Source organism: Pararge aegeria, chromosome 1, assembly GCF_905163445.1.
Source record: "Pararge aegeria chromosome 1, ilParAegt1.1, whole genome shotgun sequence".
Lineage (NCBI taxonomy): Eukaryota > Metazoa > Arthropoda > Insecta > Lepidoptera > Nymphalidae > Pararge > Pararge aegeria.
Window position 1 is genome coordinate 20,761,902 of NC_053180.1, and position 21,629 is coordinate 20,783,530.

The 21,629-nt window shown below is 36.3% G+C and overlaps 2 protein-coding genes and 8 non-coding genes across 10 annotated transcripts; 6 read left to right on the forward strand and 4 right to left on the reverse strand.

Moving 5' to 3' along the window:
• The first annotated feature begins 421 nt into the window (after positions 1-421).
• Trnac-gca lies at positions 422-493 on the forward strand. The gene has a single exon. It is a non-coding gene; the product is annotated as a tRNA-Cys (tRNA).
• A 1,769-nt stretch (positions 494-2,262) lies between these two features.
• Positions 2,263-2,344, forward strand: Trnas-cga. Its single transcript has one exon. It is a non-coding gene; the product is annotated as a tRNA-Ser (tRNA).
• A 1,461-nt stretch (positions 2,345-3,805) lies between these two features.
• Positions 3,806-3,924, reverse strand: LOC120627425. The gene has a single exon (XR_005658908.1). It is a non-coding gene; the product is annotated as a 5S ribosomal RNA (ribosomal RNA).
• A 608-nt stretch (positions 3,925-4,532) lies between these two features.
• Positions 4,533-4,725, reverse strand: LOC120627510. Its single transcript, XR_005658927.1, has one exon. It is a non-coding gene; the product is annotated as a U2 spliceosomal RNA (small nuclear RNA).
• A 2,490-nt stretch (positions 4,726-7,215) lies between these two features.
• LOC120627451 lies at positions 7,216-7,408 on the forward strand. Its single transcript, XR_005658912.1, has one exon. It is a non-coding gene; the product is annotated as a U2 spliceosomal RNA (small nuclear RNA).
• A 518-nt stretch (positions 7,409-7,926) lies between these two features.
• On the forward strand, positions 7,927-8,000 carry Trnan-guu. The gene has a single exon. It is a non-coding gene; the product is annotated as a tRNA-Asn (tRNA).
• Positions 8,001-8,626: 626 nt separating this feature from the next.
• Trnae-uuc lies at positions 8,627-8,698 on the forward strand. Its single transcript has one exon. It is a non-coding gene; the product is annotated as a tRNA-Glu (tRNA).
• Positions 8,699-9,064: 366 nt separating this feature from the next.
• Positions 9,065-9,178, reverse strand: Trnal-caa. Its single transcript has 2 exons — positions 9,141-9,178; positions 9,065-9,109 (listed from the first exon to the last, which is right to left on the reverse strand). It is a non-coding gene; the product is annotated as a tRNA-Leu (tRNA).
• Positions 9,179-10,160: 982 nt separating this feature from the next.
• LOC120626145 lies at positions 10,161-11,852 on the forward strand. Its single transcript, XM_039893468.1, has one exon. It carries the CDS (start codon positions 10,271-10,273, stop codon positions 10,778-10,780), a length of 510 nt encoding a protein of 169 aa, XP_039749402.1. The 5' UTR covers positions 10,161-10,270; the 3' UTR covers positions 10,781-11,852.
• A 1,949-nt stretch (positions 11,853-13,801) lies between these two features.
• LOC120627135 lies at positions 13,802-20,654 on the reverse strand. The gene is made up of 2 exons (XM_039894996.1): positions 16,236-20,654; positions 13,802-15,640 (listed from the first exon to the last, which is right to left on the reverse strand). The coding sequence occupies exons 1-2, from the start codon at positions 20,652-20,654 to the stop codon at positions 14,732-14,734; spliced, it is 5,328 nt and encodes a 1,775-aa protein (XP_039750930.1). The 3' UTR covers positions 13,802-14,731.
• Between the last annotated feature and the right edge of the window lie 975 nt (positions 20,655-21,629).

Sequence of the window (21,629 nt, forward strand, 5' to 3'; positions counted from 1 at the left end):
GTTAACATGTTAAATGTTACGCATCATAAGTGCTTGTGATAAGGTCTACATAAATAAAACATTTTTCAATTTGAATTTGACTTTTCTTTTTTTTTTTTTGTTTTTTACATAAAATTTTCTTTTCTATGTCATTCATACATAACCAATATTTCAAATTATATAATGCTAACGTCCTCAGCATTTTGAATACACCGGTTATCGTCCGATCACCGGTGTTAAGCCACTTGAGGCGAGGTCAGTACCTCGATGGGAAACCACGTGATGTGGGCTTCTTTATCCTCGAGGCCATTTCTTTATTTCGGTTTATCCATTTTTATCATATTATCAATCAAAAGTAAACAGAGACCGTAAAAACTGTTATGTTAAAAATAAGTATACAAACTAGATATTTATAGTTCATAATTTTGGCGCTTGCATCAGTGGGGATATAGCTCAGTGGTAGAGCATTCGACTGCAGATCGAATGGTCCCCGGTTCAAACCCGGGTGTCCCCTGAGATTTCTCTTTTGCTTAAATATTTTACTATTTCGCTTTTTTAGGAACAATAATGCTTAAAGATCTAATTTAACAAGTAGTCGCCAATGGGGGATATTCGACCGTAATTAATAAATAAATAAATTCAATATACTACGACAATACACACATCGCCATCTACACCCAAAGTAAGCGTAGCTTGTGTTGCACTCTCCAGTTGTGGGAATCGAACCCACGGCCTTGGACTCAGAAAGCAGGGTCGCTGCCCACTGCGCCACTCGGCCGGTAATTCATTTAAATTATAAGCTTGAACATAATGAGTAAGGTCCTATTGTCAAAGAGTATACTTCTTAATCACAGATTTCGCCAGGGCTACACTGTCAATGTGCCAACAAATTATAATCCTAAGATGATTAAAAAAAATAGTATATGATATGCGTGTATGTTTCAAATACAGGCAAAGGTGAATTGTGTGTAATGTGTTTGAATGTTTTATGCGTGATTTGTTATTTATATAGAAAAACAAAACAAACACTGACTGGCCGACACATCCCTACTTCCCTATCCCTACTTAATATTATAAATGTCAATGTAAGTTTGTTTGTTACGCTTTCACGCAAAAACTACTTAACCGATCCTCATGAAACTTTGTACACATATTCTTGGAAGTATTAGAAGTAACATAGGGTACTTTTTATCCCGAAATTAAGCTCAGTTCCTTTGGGAGTGAGGATAAAAATGTTCGATGATTTTACACCATATCTCCGACAAATGATAACCGATTTAAATAATTATTTTTGTACTATAAAGGTTATAATATGTGTTTAATATTGCCCAAACTTTGTGTCGATCTGATGAATGTGGTTGAAGATAGAGGACAGAACTCCACAGCGGACAGCAGCAAACCCCCGATTTAAGGCATAGCGATACTGAATACTTTAATTTTTTTTAGAACTACAACTAAATTTAATGCCACATAAAAAAACAAAATGAAACGCAGACGAAGATGCGGACAAAAGCTAGTAATATAATAAATAATTACAACTAAATTGAATGCCACATCAAAAAACAAACGCAGACGAAGTCAGAGGCAACAGCTACTACTGTATAAACACTTTTGACACCTCAAGTCTGCCTGTTTGTACCACCGCGCCGCTAACAGTTTGGCAAGCAGATTCTACCAAGAATCCAGCTAGAATCACATCAACTTTAACACGTAAGTATATCCTTTTTCATACATGCACATCAGCTGTTTTTTGTTTTTTTACTAAGATATTGTTGGCAATTATTTTTATGGATACGTTCTAAGTACTCTGTAGTCTTTGAGTAGGTACCTACATAGGAATAATAAGGTGTTTTCAACAGCAGTAATTTTATTTATTTATTAGCTTTTCAAGGGAAACAAACAGTATTACTTATTACACATAAAAGTAATGCCGTATTTTTATATCACATAAACCAATGAAGTTTCTACAACTTAGTTATACATATACGATAACATTAACCACAATTGCTTAGGAATAAGTACCTACCGAGCGAAAGTTATACAAAAAAAATTAAACAAAAACTTTAAAGCTTATAATACTTATTTTGCCATAATAAATTTCCTGCTGCAATCAAGCACTCATTGATACACGCCATGTCACTTGTAGCCCAGTGGACAATAAAACATACTGTACAACTCAAATTCAGCGCATCTACCATTGTGCGCATCATTTTTAATACGCAGTACCATGTTATAAAAAAGGGCTTTTCATTCCTATTTACTATTTCAAACTTTTAAATCGCGGCAGTCGTGGCCGAGTGGTTAAGGCGTCTGACTCGAAATCAGATTCCCTCTGGGAGCGTAGGTTCGAATCCTACCGGCTGCGAATCTTTTAGACAATATCATATCTTTTTTTTTTACATTATTTTTTACCTTGTGTAATGTAAACACTAACAAACATGTAGGCATGATATTTCAAACTCCTGTGAGTTTATCAAAAGCAAATATTATATAAATTTGTGATTTATATGATTTGCTATTATACAGATATTAAAACTTTTATATAAGACCTTTGAAAACATATTGCGCGCAAAGTGGTGGGGAATTTGTCATAGAATAAAATATCCAGGTTTCTTACTGCCTGGGACAAACACAGATCGGTCTGCGGCCACTATAACATCATTTTGTGTGGACGGGAAAATATCGTATTTTGTAAATTGCTAGCGCAACGCCCGGGGTCTCACTTATGAGCAATTTAAAACTTACACAAAGGGGCTACAGTTTAAGTAAAAAAAAAGCTTCATCAAGCGTATACTACATTAAAAGCCTGTACAAGCCCACTGCTGGACTAATCACCACGCGGGGCGTGTGCCCGGTTCGGTGACCGCAGTAGGTAGCAGTAGTAGCACAGGGAAAGCTGCTCGTTGCTCTCCGTTATATTCCCATAGTTGCGTACGACACTAGAGGAGGGGTGGTTATACTTGTGTTCTGATCTGCCGTCACCTCACGACTCCATTGTACCGCTATCCTGAAAAAAGCACTAAATTTAGTTAAATGGTCAGCGAGCAACTGTAGACTGCAGGAGTTATCTCTCAGAAACGAGTAAACTAGTATCATTACATACAGTTGTGGTCATATAAATAGGAACGATTTCATTCTTAAATATAAATATTCAAATCGCAGGCAGGGCTAGGGTAGGAGACAAAAATTATATTGTCCCGATTATATCCTTTGACAGGGGATATTATTACATATATTATTTGGATATTATTTCCACTTGTGCGCCACTGCTCTGAGAGTTGATGAACCTGTGGAAGGAGATAAATTTTCATCCTTGCCCCGGGGAGATAATTGTCTCCTGCCCATGCTAGCGGTGCTGGACACATTTATATACTATAGTAAAAAGTGGTTTTATTAAATTTAGTTTCGGAAGTGAACGGGGATGGCAAGTGATACTATTACGACGAAGTTACGAGTGCAGTAATAAGATAAGAAACTTAAAAATAGCGGTCTCTTGATATCTGTAAGCGCGCCTAGTTTGGATAGACCGCTAGAGCGAGGGCGGGGGCATGGGGACCGAAAACCGGTGTGGGGCAGCGTCCCTACTACGGGGTTCTTAAATCTTATATAATCCCGAGCGATCGGCCCAACACAACGACATGACACTGCCAACGCCATATTGTAAACTTCTTTTTGTAAAGACGAAAATAAACGACTATATTAACTGTTTAGTTGCTTACAATTTAAATCTTATGTATGGTAACATATATTGTATGTTACCATTCACAGGATTTAAATTGATTAACAAAAATGATTTATTCAATTTTACTAAAATTAAAAGCAAAACAGCCAACATCACGCGGTGTTCCCAGGCGGTCACCCATCCAAGTACTGACCGCGCCCGATGTTGCTTAACTTCGGTGATCGGACGAGAACCGGTGTATTCAACATGGTATGGACGTTGGCGAAAGAAGTGATGGAAAAATTGTTATGTAGCTCTAGGTGCTCAATTTAAAGTGGAATAAATATTTAAATCGTTTTATAATCATTGAGTTGAGACGTTTTTTGACTATTGTTAAGAATTGATTGTGTTGTAAACATAACATTAAAAATTTTCTATCCCCTCACAACTGATACCAAATAGTACATAGGGTACCCATTTTCATATGCAAGCTAGGTGGGTGTAGTTTTAGACGTATCCTCGTCTATTATCATGTTCAATTCGTCATCATTAACTTTGTTATTGCCATAAATATTGTTTGCATAATTTCCGAAACAAAAGCAGTTGAAGTAATAAATCTAAATAATTCTAATGACTAACCATTTTATAGAGAGTCGAAAATAGCATTTTCTTAAAGGGTTGTTGAGCTAAACGAGTACCTTCTTTGAATGATATAAAAGGAGCGCGGAGGCTTACATAACTTCGGTGTTTTACGAGTCCCGAATTTGAATTTTAAATATAGGTATCTTTTGCAGTTATATTGATTACACTTCAATATTCAATAAACTCTAAATCCTTATCGGCAACAAGGTGGTAGTTAATGCATGCTTCTCGCTAGTATATGTGTTTCAGAATTATGTGGGCCGATCCCGGCGGCACTGCAATGCCGGGCCGACCCGTGACGGGAGTGGAGCGAGCCCCGAACATCCCGTCGGTTTACAAAAATCAGATTAATATACTGGTCCCACATTGTGGGAACTTTCAGATATTAAGCTGAAAAGAACAGATACTACACTTTGATCTTAGCCAAAAGGCCGAGAAGCGATGCCGTAGGAACGCCGCGCCAGGGTAGTCATTCCAGCAGGGCAGAATGTCCTCAGCGCGACGCACATGATGTCGCTGTACATCTCGTGTGTGATTACACACGAGATGTACAGCGACATCTGTTGGCTATTACTTAAACGTCGTTGTGATCAGGTAGTACGTAATCTGGATGATTTTAAGCAGGTGGCGCTAGTAAAATTAACGGTGTACTTCGTAGTTTATTTTCAAAAAGTACTATAATTTATTCAAAATTATATGGCTGTATTGTGTATTTGTTAGGTATTTAAGCACTTCGAGAACGTCTGTGGTAAACAAGCTGAAATCATAACAATCAAAAACTTGCATGAAACTTCGTAACGGAACTATTATTTGGCTTAGTTAATCGAATCGTATTAGGTATTAGCTTAGTATCGGGACCGATAACAGATTTCAGTTTATTTCTTCATATCTATCAAATTAAATTACTTATCTATCGTTCTAAACATTACGACAGAATTTGCTCTATGCCATTTTCAAAGGCAGCAGACAGCCTGCACCTGCAACTATAATATATCAGACTAGTTATTCCTTGCGGTTGCACGAGCATGAACTAATATGGGTCGTAATGTAATGTTAGGCTGCCTGCAATTTGCTGCATATTGCCAATGATATTGCCAGTAAGGCGTACTGAAGAGTTGAAGAAATGGTAAAAAGTATTGTCAATATTTATATTGTTAATAATATTGACTGAGTGCGGGCAGCCTGTTATTGGCCATGCGATTACCTAATTCATAGAATCGGTCCTCTCATACGTCCCGTAATTATATTTTGAACTATGCTTCACGAGAACATACTGTAATGGGCAAGGGTTACGGTCATATGATTTTATGAATATTTTTGTAAGAATTAGTATTGAAGAAAGGTTGAAAACCCCAGTTTAAGTTTTTGATTTTTCTCGATCTTTGTACTGAAATTTAACACAACAGGCATGTTTTCTTGATAGAAAAAGATTTCCATTTGAGCTTATATGAACAAACAAACGGAGAAATCTTAATCTTTAATCTTATCTTGCTAGTATAGAAATAAGCATAGCACAAACTTACTACGCTTGAAAAAAAAATTACCTGTGACTGACCTGGCTTGACCCTGTGTCTCATATTTTGGCCAGCGGCGGTGCTATGCTATGCATTGCGAATTTATATTCAATAACATTTCTACTTTAATGGTGATGTTGGCTTTTTGTTCACCGCGTGATGTTGACTTTTTGCTCATTTTTACCGATTATTCTTACTTAAAAAAATGTAGAATTATAATTAAGAAAGAAGCATCAAACGCTAGAACAAACGTCAAAGACTTTTTGACGTGAGGGTAAAAATAATAGCCATCCTGTGATAAGCGGAGCTATTCGTTTATTCATCTATTGACTTATTTAATGAGGGAAGCAACAAAATTTGAATAATATAGTAGTTGTACCAGTAGTTAAACCTAATTGAAATTCCAGACCAAATCTTGAAACTGCAACAAATATAAGATACCTATATTATATACTTCTTTCTTTGTAAGGTAATTTTGGACCTACCAATGCATAAGTTTAAAGAATGTGTTAAAACACATTTATTACAGCGAGGTTATTATACAATTGATGAATTTCTTAATGACAAGGTTGCTTGGAAGCATCCGGCTCCGCTTTCATCTCTCACAAGATAGAAAAATCAATTTTGAAATGTAAAATGTAAATTGTTAATGTTGGAAAAGAGCATCTGCTGAGTTTCTTGCCGGCTTCTTCTCGGTAGAATCTGCCTTCCGAACCGGTGGTAGAGTCACTACACACAGACAGACTTGACGTTTCAAAAGTGCTTATATTAGGCCTACTAAAAATAAATGAATTTTGAATTTTGTAACTCTACACAACAAGCGAATCGTCTTTACTATTTTGGGTCAAACGTAATTCGTTAAAATCTTAAAACTTCTAGAAGACTACTAGAAGACTCATATTTAATGAGTTACTATTTCTGTGTTTAGTACAAAGTTCAAGTCAAGTCAACCTACCAACACAAACTTTTTCCCAACATTGTTTGTTCTTAAATAATCGCAAATAACGTTTAATTTGTGATTTCAAAACATCTACAATATGCTAAGGCAACCGGCATATTACGAAGTCAAAGCGATAAAATATAAATGTACGAAATGTATTACTCCATTTATGCATTGAGTTTCTAACTCAGTAGCACGCCGCGCCATAGTGGTCATTCCGCCAGTGGGAATCGACAACAAACGTAGGAAATGCACAACGGTTATTCCTGGTTCCTAGTTAAAGATAAAAGGTGCCAAGTTAACCATCAATTTTACTACCGCCATCTGCTTAAAACTATCCGGACTACGTACTACAAACCTACAATGAGATTTAGGTAATACCCAGCAGATGTCGCTGTACATCTCGTGTGTTATTGTGCATCGCGCTGACGATGTTGTGCCCTGTTGGAATGACTACCCCGGAGCGGCCTTTCTACGACATCGCTTCTCGGCCTTTTGGCTAAGATCAAAGTGTAGTATCTGTTCTTTTCAGCTTAATATCTGAAAGTTCCCACAATGTGGGACCAGTATATTAAACTGATTTTTGTAAACCGACGGGATGTTCGGGGCTCGCTCCACTCCCGTCACGGGTCGGCCCGGCATTGCAGTGCCGCCGGGATCGGCCCACTTAAATTCTAATGGTATCACTATAAAGTTGAAGAAGATCCGCTGGAATAATACCAACTGTTTACGATCTATTTGTCCTAACTTCGGAAGTATTTGAACTCACTCAATTTATGATTATAAAATAAATAAAAGCAGGATTGTCTTTAACAATAATTTTGCCTGTGTGCGGGAGTTTCTGAAGAGTTAGATTCGGCGGATCGTAAAGATTAGGGGACTCTTAAACTGAAACATGAGAGGTGAATAAAAATATATAAGATGAGTTCGGTTTTCCTTTTGATAACCTTGAATTCATTTACAAAAAAAAATCCACAAGAGTTGTTTTGACAAGAACCATAGAGACGTTTGGTTTTAACAGTTGCCGGGTGGAAATCGATTGGTGAAAGGTAAATGTATGCTTAGCAATTCTTTGATTACAGTGAAAACTAGAAAAAAGCAAATCTTGCAAGGACGCAGTCATATTTGTCAACTTAGGACAATTTTTTTTCTACCGTAAATCATAGCATAATTTCAGCGCAGCCTTCAACGCCTCCGTGGCGCAATTGGCTAGCGCGTTCGGCTGTTAACCGAAAGGTTGGTGGTTCGAGCCCACCCGGGGGCGGTTACACTTTTTTAATTTCCATTTATTATTGTTTGCTGAACGAGAATTTTTTTTTGGTTAGCGTAATTTTGCATTTTGTCCATCTGCCTGTTTGTTGGAACCGAATTATATTTTTCCCACTTTCCTTCCATTTCCCGCGGAACGCAGAACGCAGAAACTGCAAAGTTCTCTAACTGCCTTTAAAAACTCTGAAGTCGTCAAAATCAGAGCAGCCCAAGGATACATTTAAAAATTTCACGAGAAATCAGGAAACGATTTAAGCAAATACTTACAATAATTATAAGGAAGGGAGATAAATTATTATGTAGGTACATTGTACTGTATACATATATAAAGAACTCTTTTCTCGAGTTCATATATCGAACCTTTTTTTTAAATGTCACTTATCACTGTAAAAAACATTGGTGACTTTAAGAAAAGGTTCGATATATGAACTCGAGAAAATAGTTCTTTACATATATTTGACCTCCGCAAGTCTCGGGTTTTGTTAATTAGTGTGGTTAATAGCTGATGATTGTGATTCATTAGGGAAATGTATCTAGTCGTAAATCATATCGTATTGTCTAGCGGATATCTACCTATCTACACAATTAATGCTGTAGCGTTTTATAAAACAATATTTCATCTCCCGTATGGTCTAGTGGCTAGGATACCTGGCTTTCACCCAGGAGGCTCGGGTTCGATTCCCGGTACGGGAATAACCTTTTTTGGATTTCCAACTTCATAATTTTTCCAGATTTAACTTTTTTAATCTTGAAAAACATATACAAATTGATAGAGAACGGAGAGCGTTGTAAATGAGAATGTCAGAATTGCTCGGTGTACTAACACCGTTAAAGTCACATTGCTCCTTTTATTTGTTTTTGCACTAATTTTAATAAGTACTGCATGTGGGCCAAGTACTTTTTGAAAACTAAAAACGCTCTCCGAGTACAACATAATCATGCATTCAGGGTGTTGATGAAGCTGCCCTGCTTTTGTAGCGCATTGTATTATTTTGTTAGTAGGTAAATTAAAAAAAAAAAGACTCGTGAATTATTGTAATAGGAGTCTAAAAAAGTTTATGTCAGAAGTGGGATTCGAACCCACGCCCTCAGAGAGGACCAGAACAACTCACACCTACAGAGTAGGCAAGGTAACCTTGAGTCTGGCGCCTTAGACCGCTCGGCCATCCTGACAGATATGTGAACGGTCGAAATTATCGATCTAAATTGTAACATTGTGGCTGTACCTCGTTTTACCGTTTTTAAAATCGTTACTAATACGTAAAAGTTACTTATTAAACTTGCTAAGAAATTACTGTCGGGCGAAAGCTTTAGGTGCTGACTACTGATGTTACAGCACCATCTATTGATAAGCTCATATTTCGAATTACCTTTAGTAGTTCCACAGCCTTTGTAAAGATGTCCATGCCATCGACTTTTCTTAATAAAAAAAAAAAAAAAAAATAGGTACACAACGATGTCTACTGTCTAGTAATTAATTGTTCGAGATTTACTGTAAAATAGATCTTTTGATATAAATAGGAATAGGTAGGTATACATAGGTAATTATAGCACAGCAGTGAAAATATTCCTAGTACTACTAGAATTCCAAATGGAAATGTAATTACTTACCTACTTGACCTAATCCAAATACCTATGTAATTCCTTTAATTCTTCGTGAATTGCCTTTTTTGTTATTGGTTTGAACTCGTAATAACTGAATTTACCAGTGCACGCTCTTAAGATTTTTACCTACTTCACGAAAAAGGTTGTATTAATTAGGTAGTTGTTATATTTTTACGAACACTCAAATACTTCAATGCATTTTTATCAATCTTCACTAATCACTTCACCTGTTATATAGATTCTTTTTAAAGTTTGAACTTTGAAATAATATATTCATCTGCTGGTGGCGCTGTATCGCGGTGGTTGCAGGACAATGGCAGATAGCTGTCCAATTCGGTATTGCCATATAAATGTAAGGTAAGTAATATTTATTTGTAAAATAATCTTTTAATATTTATAATATAAAATATGTATTTGTTATAATGTATAGTTATTACAGCACAGTAAGTAATTTATAAACTTGCCAGTACTAAGAAGCCAAATAGTAAATATATTTATAGTCAGAAGCTAAATGTCAAATTGTTAGTGCCTTCACTAATCAGTCATTAAATTAAACAAAACAGAGTCAATGTTCAAAACAGAGGTTTAAAGTTTGTATAAAACCGTAGATTGAGACTAATACAAACTATTACGATCTCAAGAAATAAATTTGTGTTTGTAATGGAAGTTGAAGTTAAAATTAAGGAGGACATGAAAAAGCTCGGCTGCAAATGCGAAAAGAAGATATCACTTGCCTACTTTTTGTACATATATTTAGTTGATCAGAAGGTTATGTACGACACGGAATACTGTTACAACAAAGATATCGACACGCTCTACGTCGTCGCTAGACCATATAAGAACGAGAAGTTAAACATATACGTGCCGATTCAGACCAGTCAAGACGTTAGTCTGGACTTTATAAACGTCTTACAGGAGAATTTATGCACCGTCGAGACCGGGCATATTATAAACTTGGCATTTATCGAGAGTGACTTCACCACAGTGATCTACACTTTCACTAAAGGTCTTGCTAAGCGGCAGAGTGCGGAAAAAGCTTCCCTTGTGCGACAAAAGGAGGAAAGGAGAAGCTTTATTAACAGCGAATTGAAGAAGAATAAACATGAGATAATAAAGAATGCACTGAATGGTGGGGTTGTGGATGACGATGACTGTTATGTGCTGGACTGATGAATCAGAAGAGAATCATCTGGTGTACCTTCTCAGTTCATCTTAAGAAGGTACATTTGTAACAAGTTGTGTCACGTACGATGAGTGTGGTCAGTCTTACAGAACATTTACAGATAAAACTGTGGTAAGCGAAAAGAGGAAATCAATGGAAATAAACTTTGACATTATTGGTGTGCAAGAGATACACAGCCACATGTTCCATAGCAATGATAACATATTGCTAATTGCTTTATACATTACAGCTGAGCCCGAAGATTTATTTGCGTGTACATTGTGTCCTATACAATCAGTGCAACCAAAGTGTTTTGTAATCTTATTGTTGTTGCTGCTCTGAGATAAAAAGTATGCTATTTCCTTATCTAAGATACAAATCATCTTCATTTCAATGCCTATCTTTTGTAGTTTAAGCAAGAATTCTCAGTTTCTTCGGCATAATGAAGTGTCCATTGAGCATCTTGTGGTTCAAGGGAAAGTTGAGGGTATCAGAGTTTACGAAAGATTGCTGCTGAGGTTGACAGACCAAGTTAAGGCTGCAATGAAGAAGGCTCCTCTATATGAATGTGTAAGAAAATTAACTGTTGGGAATGGGTGGTGAAGGATTGTAACGCAGGCCTCAACACCAAAATGACAAACACAACCAGTTTGTCAAGACTGTAATGACTAAGAAAAATTACTATGTATGTTAAGTGTATACTAGATAAATACATTTTTTCTCAAGTACAAAAGACTTAGTTGGGTTAGTTAATACTGCAGAGTTGGGCAACCTACTGTATCTCACAAAAGCTAATTTTGAGTTTTGTGAGTTGTAGTATGTTAGCAATGTTAAAAACATGATATAAAGTGATAGCAATTTATATTGAAGTATAAACTAGAGAATTCTAGGCTTTTTTGCATTAGATTAGGAATCTTGAAGACTTTCTAATACAAAAAAGCCTAGAATACCTACTATGTTTAAGACCTAGACCTAAATAGCAATGAATTAATCTAACTACCCTGTGTGAACTTTTGCCTATGACCTATTCTGTAACATTTTATTAATATTCAACAATAAACATATTTTTCTCATGCATTACAATTGTTGTTTTATCATTTGGGAATATTATGATGGCAATCTTTTATTACTTATGACTGTATTATATAAGAATGAATAGGTTCCTTGTGTTACATAGATACTGAACTGAGTCTGTTTACAAATCATTGCAATTTTTAGTTCAGTATGTCATTCTTTGGAAAACACTGTGTGTAACAAACAATGTTACTTTTGACTATATATTATTCAATATTAGATTTGGGCTATTGTGATTAACCAACTTACACAAGGTTCCCAATTTCGTTGTTTTTAATTTTTTTTATGAGTGTTAGCTCAGAACTCTGTAATTTATAAAAATTATTTTTTTGTTTAAGTCTGTATACTTTCCATGTGGTCAAGTGACCATTTTCGTCAAGATCTGTTGAAGGGATTCTGAAGTAACGGAACTCTTCAAATATTATTGGGACACCTATAGCGATTTGAGTATATTTTAAAGCATTAACTTTGCTATTACTTTGCTGAGTATGGTTATGAGCAATTGAAATTCTGCTATTGTAACGTAGATATGATGCAAACCTACCCACTAAAAATTGTGTAAAAAATTATTTGACAAAACAAAACCAACTTTGTTTAACAACTAAAAAGGAAGTACTAAAAATTTTGACATATTTAAGCCTGTGCAAAGTAAAATGTAGAAAATTACTGGTACTTCCTTGCTACTATATAAAAAGGAAACTTCTATAACTTTCTACTACTTTCTTTTGGCTTAGGGCCAGTGCACAGAGGGTCTGTAAGGTAAAGCTTTTTTTAATGTTTACTTTAGTGACTTTGTCATTGTTCTTTTGAAATAATTTTTAAATATGCATTAGTAGGTAGCTTAAACTTATTAATAAATAGGTACAAACCTAATATTGTACTATGTTAAGATCAACCAACCCCCAGCTGCTAACCATCCAAATGGTCTGGGGGGCCTGTGGCTTTTATTTTTTTGTGCCCCTGTGCATTGTTTTGTGCCTAGTGGGAACACACTTCAGACGTTTCTATTTTTTTTTAAATAAAATTACAGGCACCTGCCTGTAATTTTATTTAAAAAAAATAGAATATAATAGATAATATAATAGAATATAAAAGAATAGAAATTGAATAAATAAGTGGTAATAGCCTCAGCTTCGCTTTCGTGGGACCGCGTTCGATCACCGGCATGAAGAACTAACTTTTCGGAGTTATGTGCGTTTTTAATTTTATCAATAAAAATGCCCACTTGCTATAACAGTGAAAGAAAAGATCATAAGGAAACCTGCATGCCTTTGAGTTTTCATAAAGTTCTCAATGGTGTGTGAATTCTACGAATCCGCACTAGGCTTACGCGGTGCGCTACTGCCTAAACTCTACTCATTCTAAGAGGAGACTTGTGTTCTGTAGTATTATAAAATTAAATAAACGGTTGTTATTATTTTGACACTTTATTATAAGTTACACATCAGACATGGTACACATATCCACTTGACATTATATAGTATATGTTTAACGCTTTGGGTGGGCGGCGTGCAGCTAGCAAATAATACAACCTTTCGAGCCGGTTCCATACCCAGTGGTTTGCTTTTTTTCGATGTTCTGAATTCATTTATTTATCGTACTCCTATTTGAATTAACGTTATGGCGCGTAGCGCCCGCCACATTACAAAAAGCGAAATCTAGCCATACTTTTTAGCAAACTACTGGGTACATAAATATTAACATGGTTTTAATATATTTTTATATTTTATCTAGTATCCATGAACATAAAGAAGGTTAAATGATAATTAAGAATAAATAAGTATTTAATATGAGTATGGAAGATATGTCTTATTTTAATATTGATTAAAAATATTATTCAGTCGATATAATTTTACGAAACGTATAAAAGAATACTATGATTTAACCCTTAATATTAGCTCTTTATAATGCTCTGCATTGCATTGGTACCTACATTATTGATACTTCAATATGGGAGAACTACTATCAAAATGAAAAAAGTTCTGAGTTTCAAGGCACACTGAAGTCATATTGAAGCCCCCGGTGTGTCTTCACTTTAAAGCTAAGGCCAAACAGAGCCGTCAACCCGCGAGCAAGTCTTCTCTGTTCACAAGAGTAACAAGTGTGTGATTTTCTACATATGTTTACTTTTACATAGGGTTACGTTATATGGTATCGAAAGAGCATAATCTTGTGACAGCATGGTTTCCAAGTACTTAACTAGAAGGCGCTTCTTCAATATGATAAAATCGCAATTAACTTTGACGCGATTGATTAAGTAAATGTACGTAGAAAATCACTTTGAACTAAGCAGTAAGGAAGTCTCAGTAGCCATCACCGCGCTCTCGGGCTGAAACGCTTTGGTTTGCCTTTGCCTTTAAGGCATTTTACACGAAGCGACGAATGCAGTGACTTTTTAAGGTCAAAGCCGCACTAGTAAAGCTTTGCGAACGAAATCATAAAAATTATCGCCTTACCCGTGAAACTCTGCCTTGAGCAAGACAAAAAGTCTGCATAGGCCTCTTAACTAACCTAAACGCATATAAAATAAGGCATACATATAACAAACCAATAAAAATAAATTGCTTAGTACGAGTCTTTTATACAATGAACTGATGAATTTATTATCATAGTTATCATTATATTACATAGCACCAAGATGTACTGTAATATTTGAGACTTGTACCAAACCATTTACTGTTATCTAAATTCTTTATTGTGAGTCATCTACTTACTCCCAAATATCTACTATTTACAGGATTTTACAGTTGTCGAAAACAATAAATACGAGAAAGTCCTTCTAAATGTAAACCTTGATCACTACACTGGGAAATTGTCTTTTCAAATAGTCATTACTTTTACTCCTAATGATTTTGAACACTTGTCAAGCACCATTTCCATTAATTTTATAACAAGTTCTTATTAGTTTTAATGCATTTGCCTCTAAAACAAATTTCAGTTTCATGAGAGATTTCGGTAGACATAGAAGTGCTGACGACATTAGCTGGATCCATAAAACTGGATACCGATGAACTTTCTACTTTAAAAACAGATTCTTCTGAAATATCACTTGCAAGCTCTAGTCTTTCGGTAATGCTTTCAGTGTTATCGTACACTGGTTCGGCGGTCATTTCTTCTGGTACGTAAGAACTTTCAGTTGTGGTTTTCACTTTGGTTGTCTCTGTATCAACTTCAACGGCATTTTCTTTGGGTAGCTCTGTCGTCGTTCTGATTTCTTTTTCATATATTGTATGATTTTTAAAAGAATCCGACTCATCTGATGATGTGACGCCAAACAAATAATCCATGAAGCTTAGTCCATCAGATCTATCAATAGGTGATGTATCTTTTAAGGCTGGCTCTGTAGGCTCACTGTAGTAGGAGCTATCATCAAGCGTAGGATCCGGCGATCCTGTACCTAAATCCATTTCCCCTGGATTGTTTTTTTCTGTAGTACCAACAATATCATTTTTCGTGGTAGAATCTGTAGTTGCTTTTACAACTTCTGTGTTGCTCTCAACTCTGTTAACAGGTGTTATTTTAGGAATATCAATATTTGTTATTACATCAAGCGCATCTTCATGTGTTTCAAAGAAATCCTTAAGAAACTGATAATTAGGCTTGTACGTAGTTACTGCAACCTTTGAGCTTCCTTTGCCAGACTTTTCGATTGAGTTCTTTGGTGCGTATTGACCGATACGATTAACTATGTGAGGGTAATATTGTGATTCTGCTGCATCGATTTCTTCAGTCACTGGACGTACTTTGACTTTTTTCCAAAACCCACGACGACGATTCTTTTGGCTAGGAACCTCCTGAAAACATAAATAATAAATATTTTAAACAAACCAAATAAACTCACGACAACGTAATTTCTCCAATTATAATGTTATTTTTTATTTCATATAAGTTTATTTGAAAAGGGGTTTTTAAAAATGTGTCTCCAAGTGCTCAAAACGATTCGGACATACGATATGACATAAACATCGATTGCCTACCTTCACTGATATACACTCAAATATTTGGATTTTAGAGTAGAAAATAGTTTTATAATCTTATAGCTGTTGCCCGCGACTTCGTCTGCGTTTGATTTTGTTTTTAAAGTATTCAGTATCGCTAGCCTTAAATGAGTATAGTTGTATATACATATTACATGTGACTGTCAATTAATTATAGACCAATAATTTGCAATAAAATAAAATTATGACTTTACTTAAAGATCTAAGCTATCCTATCTCTTAAGTTGTACCAGACTGCTCACGGTGTGCCAATTTAATTTAAAATCGGTTCAGTAGTTTAGGAGTCCATCGCGGACAAACATCGTGACAGGAGATTTATATATATTAAGATTATTTCCTATTTTGGAACAATTTACTTTTAGGAAGTTGGTTGAAAAAATTATAATATTACCTCAGTGACAGTGGCAGAAGGATCATTATCCGGTATCAGGGTTGCCGCTTCTTCTTGAATTGGGGTCGTCGATTTTAGGGAAAAGTTTTCTCCTGATGATATAATTTTTTCCGGCGGAATCTCGCCTATTTCACCACCTTTGTGTTTCATTACCTTGCTAGTATACTCGTTTTCGTCTTGTTCTTCCAAACTTTTCATAACCTCTTCTAGCATACTTTCAAATGTTGACATGGTATCGGTCGAATCGCTCTTAGTTACTTTGCTTTGCTCTACCAGAGCCTCAAGTGTAGGTGGTATATCGGGCATTTTTTTATTAGCACGATTGTTATATGCCGGCGTTACAGAGATAAGTATGTCTTCATATTCATTTTTTACCGTTATAATTTCGAGTTCATCTTTAGATTTACCATCAATCGGGGAAGCTTCTTTGTTCTCTTCAGCAATATTGTTTGGATTGTAAGGCTTAAAAGAATCGATAGAAATTTTTGGCGACCAGCGCTCGCTTTCCGGTGTGGCATATTTGGGCCTGTTAATTGAGTAATTAAGCTCTTGATCTTCACCTACTTGATCTTCTGTTTCTTGTTTTTTATTATATCTTTCAGAAAGACGTGATCTGTGACTATATCTATTAAAACCAATATTTTTCTGAGTCGTTGATGATATGTCTGTTTGCACTTCGGGCTTATCGGTAGGTTTTTCAGTAGGTCGTCTACCTCGGAAACGGTTTTTGGCTTCATATGGTCTTCTTGTTATTGTTGCTTCCGTGGACGTTGACGCATAGCTAGGCCGCCTACGTCTTAATTGACCGCGCTTTACAGATGTTTCTGTCGTAGAAGATGGTGCAGCTGATTCAGTAGATGGTTCTGGTTTGTAAACTGGCTGTTTATAATCTTGGAATTCTGGTCTACCATGGACTTGCTTAGTCTTTAAATCAGCTTCAATTTCCTCAATTCGCATTGTAGTTCGCCGCCTGTCGAAAGCCGGTCGGTACGTTATAGGTTGGACATGCTTTCTTCGGTCAGTTCGAGACGATTCAGCTAAAGAAGTCTGGTGATACTGTCTTATTACTCCTGGACGGACTCTTACTCGGTTATACGATGGTGTTGTTTCTACAATATTCTCTTCCTGTTCTTGATTTAATTCTTGGCTTACGCCTTTAGTTTCTAGTACTGGTGCACTAGTTGTCTCTTCCTGTCTATTGGTCTTGAATTCATCATTAGAGTAAACAGGAACATTTGATTCGTTTTCAGTACTGGATGCTTTAGTAGCAAATAATACGTTATCTTTATTCTCTTGTTTCTTTTCAGGGTATTTTTGTACCGCCTCACGTTCTTCTATTATTTCATCATAAGATTGTGGTATATTTTGTGGTACCGCACTGCTTTTCTGTGGGTAGGTATAATCTTCATCATTATTAGCTACTTTGGCCTCGTAAGGAGCTTCACTAATGGAGTGTATTGCAGTAGTGTACTGTTGGGGTAGGTCTTCTAATTCTGAGTTTATAGGTGCAGTTATGGAAAGTTTGTCATTACTATATGCGTCTTCTGTATCTTCAGTTTTAGTATTTTCGTGGTTGTTCGATACAATCACAGTAGGTTCAGTTATTGCTTCGATATCTACAGTACTGGTCCTTTCCATTAATGTAACAGGATAATTTTGATGAAGTACATCGCGTTGGTAAGCTAAGTCTTGTTCTTTCTTACTTGGTTTGTTTCTTTTTGTGTAATTGTCATCATCTTCAGGAATTTTGTATTGAACACGTCCTCTGGTTCTTGTTCTTGTAAATTTGGTGGTGCTTTCGCTTGAATCAACTGGTTTTGGTGTGGGTGATTCAGTAGTAATTTTGTTCGGTTCGTATCTGGATCTTGTAGGTAAGGGCTTTCTTTCTCTCAAGGGTCTTCTGGTAACAGGGGCATGCGTGGAATATTCTTGAGACTCTGTTTTTTCGGTTTTTGTAGGATATCGAGGGCGACCTCGTGATCTAATTGGTGACCTTCTGGTTGATGTAGTAGTGCTACTAGTAGATGATATAATTTCTTGTGAATTTTGACCAACTTCATATTGACTATATTCAGATGAGGATTTTGTATCTTGATTATCGTTTGTTGATTTTTCAGCAGAATTATTTTCTGCTGTATTGTTTTCAGATAAGTTAGTTTGTGTTTGTAAAGTACCAGTATAGGCTTCTGATTCAAAATTGTTTGTTCGATCACCAGAGTTACCTGTATTGCCATAATTGGTATAGTCAGATTGAGAGTTTTGTGTTATTTGAGTAGAGTAATCATTGGTATTAGATATCGGGTATCTAGAATTTACAATTTCGGACTCATGGTGTATTTCAGGGGTATAATTTTGCAAATAATTTGGTGATAACTGCTGATGTTTCTGTTCCACTTTAGGTTGTTCTAGTTCTACCTCTTCTTTTACTGGACCAGGTGTAGAGCTTAATGAAATTGACGGCGGTGAGTTTGATATTTTCGGCCCTGAATTTCCGTATGCTTCTTTGTACTCGTCAAAGAAGTTTTGGTAATCTAAAGGTGTACTATAATGGAATGCTTGATTAATTGAGTATGGATTATGTGTCTCCAGTAATTGACTCGGGTATGTCGTAGGCTTAGTAGATGTCGTAATCGTCGTTCTAGGGGTAGTGCTGGTTTCAGTTTTAAAAACATTCTGTATTTTAGGGGGTTCTGCTGATTGATAATTCGTTTCTTGTGGGAAGTTCACAAATTGGGGGGTATTATATCGATTTCCAAGATTGCTTAAGAAGTATGAACCGGTTTTATATGGTGACGATGTTGATTGAGTAACCGGAAGATTTGATACAGTTTCTTTTAGTGGTCGTAATGTACTAACAGCCTGTGGTTCTATTGAATAGAAATTTTGTTCGTAGTTAGGAGAGTTAACGGGTTTCGGAGAGGAAGTAGTATAATAATTTATGACTGGTTTTTGCGTGACCGGTTTTGGTTCCTGTTTGTACTGCAGTGGTCTTGAATAAATGTTTGAGTAAACATCTGCAGCGGGTGGTTTGTTTGCAGGTGAAGTATCTTTGATTAGCGAGTTTATTACAACTGAGCCAACATGTGGTGATGGGAAGGGAATTTTCGCGAAACCTTGAGGTGTATTATAACTCAATGGCGCTACAAAGAAAGGTAACTGTCTCAGCTTTTTATCAATATTTTCAATATTGGATAAGTATGGGAGCTCAAATTTAACATAATTTTCAGGCGGAGACAAAGATGAGGGACCGATAAAAACCTTAGGTGCATTCAAAGGGTTAACTGAATCAAGTACGGCTACTGTATTGGCATTTTTCAAAGAATGCAAGACATCACCAACTTTTACTTGATCATCTTTTTTTGCGTCATGGGTTGAGAAAATAGCTAAAGGAGGTTGATGCGGCTTTAGTTTTTTGGGTTTTGTTGTTGTCGGTGCTGTTGTAGGAAAAGGCGTTGTTACAGTTGAGAACTTAGGGCTGTAATCTACTTCCCGAAATTGGCTGTTGAAGTTTGTTAGAAATTCTTGTGAGTTGAATGTATCAATCGGTTGAGATAAGGGCGTTTGAAATTCCCCTGCTAGATTTTGCATCAGAGGATTCTGTCTCTGATTAAAAAGTTCTGTGTTTAAAATTTGAGGCGATGTCAACGGATTTCTGAAATTCAATTGTCCTCTGTTCATTGAATCTAAAGGTACGTATAATAATTGTACCTCTTCTCTTTCTACTTTTGTTTTTGGAGAACCAAACGTTTCTTTGGACTTATCGGCGAGTTCAAACTTAATTTTGTGTAAAGATTGTGGTTTTTTTGCTATTGCCAAATCACTCGTGTTATCTGCGCGATATCCATCGACGAATTTTGGCAATTCATAATGAGACCTTCCTGCTTGGTTTGTATAAGTCTTGACTGATGATGGAAGAGGTGTATTTGCTTTGGAGGTAGGGTTTTCAAATTTAACCTGATTCGAATGAATCTGCGGTCTTGGTTTCACTTGTGGAATATTGTCAAAATTGTACTGGGGTGAAACAAAGCCCTGGCTGAGTGGAAAATTTGGTTGCGCTAAACCAAATCTTAAGCCTTGATTGAACCCTTGTTCCGATATATAGTTTTGGGGGGCAGACGGTACCGATTGTAGGTATAGCTGTCGGTTCGATGGAGAATTGTAAAATGCCCGCGATGGGAATGTATCTTGGCTAAATCCAGTTGGTTTTACAAAGCCCGTGAAAGGCTCTGACAGTATTCTAGGCTCCGCCACTGCTTGTCGTCTTATTTGAGGCAATTCCCTTTCAACGGGTCCCGATAAAGGAACCCAGTCGCTTATATCTGATGTATATGAGCTGATTTGACGAGACCATCTTGATTGTGCTTTTTCCGCCAGGCAAACAGTCAGGAGAGCCAAACAAGGTAGCACCTTCAGCGCCATCTGAAAAAGAAGAGATAAAGTAATTAATTAATTGTATGTTAAATAATAGAAGGCATTTTGGAAATAATTTCTTCGCTTTTTCCAAATTTCAAATTTGTAGGACCCTAGAGATTTTTATGCCCTGTAATGGAATGGTACTTTAAATATGAAATCAAGCATTGAAAGAATGTTTCTAATTAGGTGCTGTTTTCCGCGGTTTCACAGGTGTTAACTATTAGTTGGTGATTGTAGCGTCATAATATGACTTAGCGTTTATAGATCTGTACCATAAAACGGTATTTCTAGCGATAAAGAAGTTAAAGCCTATAAAGGTGTTAAGGTGTTAGATATCAACATATGATTGAGCATTATCTGTTGTCACAGAGTTAAGCTTTTTTAAACGAGCTGGCTGTCTAATAAATAAATGTCTTATGTGGTGTGAAATCACACTAGTAAAAGACTCACAAGTCGCATAAGTTGAATTACGCGCGGTTGTTTGGTAGTGCGGAGGGTACCTTATGTTCAAAGTTATATATTAGCTCAACTAATCCCCTTATTATCTGATTGGAATAGCGATTTGTGACAACTTAATGTGACCGCTTAGAATAACTTCCTATGAGGAAACGTGCTGTGAAAACATACAACTTTCTCAGGCGCTCTTTGAAACGCTATACAACTATTGCAAACTATGAATAATTTAACTGTTTCTTATTCTTTACTATGGGCCTCATAATAATGCTCAGAGAAATAAAGCGGGCGATGGAGAGAGTAATGTTGGGAGTATCCTGAATCTCGACGTGATCGAATCAGGGATGAGGAAATCCGTAGAAGAACCAGAGTTACCGAAATAGCTCAGCGGGTCGCAAAGCTGAAGTGGAAGCAGCATCATAGCTCTGAGAACCGATGGATGTTGGGGTTCCAAAGCGCTGGAATGGCGTTCCCGCACAAGTAAACGCAGCGTTGATCGGCCCTCAACGAGATGGCTAGACGACATCA